The sequence below is a fragment of the Vicia villosa genome, linkage group LG6, assembly GCF_029867415.1.
Source record: "Vicia villosa cultivar HV-30 ecotype Madison, WI linkage group LG6, Vvil1.0, whole genome shotgun sequence".
NCBI lineage: Eukaryota > Viridiplantae > Streptophyta > Magnoliopsida > Fabales > Fabaceae > Vicia > Vicia villosa.
The window spans coordinates 160442761-160446764 of record NC_081185.1 but is presented as its reverse complement, the minus strand read 5'-3'; the positions used below and the strand labels follow the sequence as shown (position 1 = coordinate 160446764).

General features: G+C 33.6%; 1 protein-coding gene across 1 annotated transcript; it reads right to left on the bottom strand.

The window, feature by feature from the left end:
• Positions 1-403: 403 nt before the first annotated feature.
• LOC131610859 (protein PXR1) lies at positions 404-3736 on the bottom strand. Its single transcript, XM_058882914.1, has 3 exons — positions 3439-3736; positions 1110-1219; positions 404-891 (listed from the first exon to the last, which is right to left on the bottom strand). Exons 1-3 carry the CDS (start codon positions 3608-3610, stop codon positions 586-588), a joined length of 588 nt encoding a protein of 195 aa, XP_058738897.1. The 5' UTR covers positions 3611-3736; the 3' UTR covers positions 404-585.
• Between the last annotated feature and the right edge of the window lie 268 nt (positions 3737-4004).

The following is a 4004-nucleotide window of genomic DNA, read 5'->3' as shown; positions in this document are numbered from 1 at the left end:
TTTATGTTCATATGTTCTCCACAGCCTAAGAGGAGACTTGTGGTGTGTCGTTACCCTTATTGACCTTTCTTCTTCCTCCAATCTACTCAAGAATCTTCATCCTGTTATTATGATAAGAGACTCAACAACAATTTCTGTTGATCTTAATCTTGTTCTATTTTATGTAAGTGTATGTTTCAAATCATGTACTGTGATTATGTTGAAGTTTTGAAGTGTAACTTTTTTTGCTAATGTAACTATGAATGAATATTATTACTACTTTGGTTTCTCTACTCTGTATTCTATCTTGTGTTCATATATGATGAAAGCAAATAACCTTTTTCTGGAAATTGTTTTCTGAATTGATTTTAAGCCATAAGTGTTTTCTATTTAAAAACTTATACATATAAAATAAGATGCAAAATTTGATACAACCAATGACACTGATGAATAACTGACTCATTGTCGGTAACAGAATTTTGATGAACAATAACAGCTCTATGTAAAAACAGTATCATGCTCATGAAATTCAAGGGATGATGATGATGATGATGATGATGATGATGTTATATGCATTTGGCCATTCTCTATTCCACTAGTTAGGATTTAGTTGTCGGCTGCATTTTTAGCTGAGCTTTGAATTGTCTCCAAAAGATGTTCGATTCTGTATTTCATGACAGGTTGTCCTTTTCGTGTTTTCTTAAGCATTTTTTGTCGTAAAGTTTTTCTGTGAGCTTCAGCTTTTTCTCGCTGTTCTTTCTTTTCCTGGAAAATTGCTTCCCTCTCCATTCTTTCTTTCTCTTTTTCTTCATGCTGCTTCTTGTATAACTCTTCCAAACTAAAAGCACTATGCTTCTTCCTCTTCCTCCTCTCATTCTTGTACTTGTTGTCCTCTTCGGTTTCATTCAAATTCTGCAACAGCAAGCAGCAAGGAAAATGAATAGTAAGCTAAAATTATAAACATTCGAGAGAGTATTTTATTGACTAAGATATATCAACGTTAAGGCTCGGGCTGCAACAACAGCTCCTCATGACTAGAAAAATGCGAATATGACGTAATAAGCGGGTATTGACCCATAGACAAGTAAAAAGAACAATCTTGCGGTAAGCAGGCAAATAAGATGTCAAACCTCATTATATTTTTGGGCCACCGAGGGATAAATCTGCTGGTTTTGCTGCTTTAGCATCTTCTTATACTTCTGCACATTCTTAGCATTCTTGTATAACTCCCTCTGCTTCTCTGAAAGAAAAGAAAAAAGGACATCCATGACAAGCATGTACTGACTTATTCACTAAGAAAAAGGAATTTATGTTAGATATGGCCAATATTTATTCTCATCCTAAATCACCAGTTCATATTAGAAGTGGTAGAATGTATTCAGAATCAGAGTAATGGTCCGAAACCATAAAAACAGTATCCCAGTCGTGACAGGAAAACAATGCCTTGAAGAGCGACATAAAATGAGAAAATGTATTGAGAACAAATTATATTTGGAATGTACGGAAAGAAAGAAATTTTTGTTATATTGTTATTCATCAAATATTTTGAAGAAATCAACCCAGAGAATTACACTTTAATTATCACACAAGCCAATTATGTTGACAGAGGAGTGGGACTACTCCATAACCAAATAATCAGAGCTAATGAGCACCCCCTAAAATAGCATGATAATCAGAAACGTTATTAGCTTCACGATAGACATGATAAACACAAACCCTACAATCTAAGGAAAGAAGAACCTTAATTCATTTCAAAAAACTCGAACACAACAAGCTCTCTACAATAAACAAATTCAATAAATTACTAGTCATAGATAGAAATTGCCAACAATGATGGTACTTATTACGTGGATAGACCACCATGCTTCGAGCTTTTTAAGTTAAAATGGCAATAGTAATGGAGCCGGACGTATGAAAAAACTACTTTACTAACTGTTATTTCTACTATTCATAACGTCAAACTATACAGCTTCATGTTAAAAAACACCTTCAGAAGTTTCTTACGTGACATGCTTAATGCTTTCTATGGTCTACTAAGTACTTCCATTCTTTTTCTTCAAAGCCCAACACCTCCTTTCTCCTTCGGAAGAGAGAATCGACAAAACCATTGAAATATTATTACATGATAGGAGATAACTAGTTCAAATTGTGAAATCAGCCTCTTGTTAATGCTTGTAAATGCTAGATATGACTTATAATAGAGAACCTAAATGAGTCCTGACACATCGTTAGACCCCCATCACGACTTAAAAATTAATTAAGATCATTGCACCTTATTTTTCCAAATAACAATGAATACCAATGTTGGAAGAAATTGGAAGGGGGAGAAGAACTACATAACATGGAAACTAGAAACATCAACAAAAAAATATCATGAACTGAGAGCACCAATATATTTGGGTTCACTAGCCACATCGGCTTTATAACATTTCCATGTGTCTAATCTAATAACTCCATGAATCTTACAATATTACATGGGAAGTGTTAAAACACTTAAATATCCACACTTAAGCATTATGGTATCTTGTTATACATACTCTAATTAAGTGCAGATAGGACTGCACCAGATACAATGGAGGCAATAAGGGTTGAATATATGTTCCCCTCACATTTTAACCAATAATCTTAGTGGTGTATAAAATAACTAAGACCTAAAAAAATGCATTTACAAATAAATATAAATATACAAACACAGAAAATTTAAATTGCAGCGGCAGTTGCGGGTGTTACAGTTCCGTTGGAGCGATAATACTTATTGAGAGATATTTGAAATACACAGTTGAAAAAGGCTTAAAATTAGGACATTTCATTATATTTAAGGAAGATTGAGATTTGTGGTTCTAAAATGTTCATTTCATTATATTTAAGGAAGGGAGCAAACATGGATGAAATTGCCTGATGCAGTTCTTAATGCATTCACATACGTGATTTTAATTCACAATGCAATTGCGGAGGCCACCGCATAAGCTATATTGCAGCTTCAATTACGGTTGCAGAATGCAATTTAAAACCAGATATAAACATCCTATCAGTGGAGTGGCAATTTTATTAGGTTACGCTCAATTCCACTCATCCTATTCCATTTAATCCCAATCTTAACAGACCAAAGAGAAACTCATTTCCCTTACTCCAGAGAAAGCCAGCACAAAAATTAGCACAGCTAGCATCACTTTCCTCTATCTAAATTGAGGATCTAATTACGCATCAACAATTAAAGTTTCTTCATCAACTCTCATACTCAACAAAAATAATCACAATAATCTAGTACTATACTACTACTAACCTAAGCATTCAATTGCAGTCATAACTCAAATGACACAGAAAACCCTAATTTTTATTCAACAATTTTCCTTCTCTATATATCAAATTTCATAAACTATAATTCAAACGAGTAACAACTCCAGTATACACAAAAACACAATATGAATGATGCTGAAAAAAGAAGAGAAATTTGCATACTGATGAGAGATGGATTGTATTGACTGTTATTGGATTTGGCATTAGCGAAAGCATCAAGCGAGAGTCCACTTCCACCCAACCTCGAAATGTTCCTCTTCTTATTCTTTGTCATTGTCATTCGTTTATTCTTCTCATCGTGATTATTGTTTCGTTGATTATCATGTTTCGTCATTGTTGGAAGATTGATGAACGAATTTCAGAGGAATTGAGGAAACAACGATGAAGAAATTGCAAACCCTAATTTACAGAGGATGAAGCCGGTGCTCCGTGAAGCAGAAGATTCTACTGTGGGCCTGAGTTTCAATAAGCCCGGCCCATTTAAGTTGTAATTTAAGCCCTATAGGAGGCAATACAATGATATTTTGTCCCGCAAACCCCCCAAATGTATCTGACAGTTCCGCATTGCAGGGTTTTTACTATATTATCCTTAATTATTTAAAAAATTTAATATTTTTACTTTTATATTTCAACTTTTTTTCAAGAGTTGTGGAATTTATCTGACATTTCCAATTAATTATTGACTTTTTATAAATTTAAGTTTTATATCTCTATTTTTCGTTAAAATT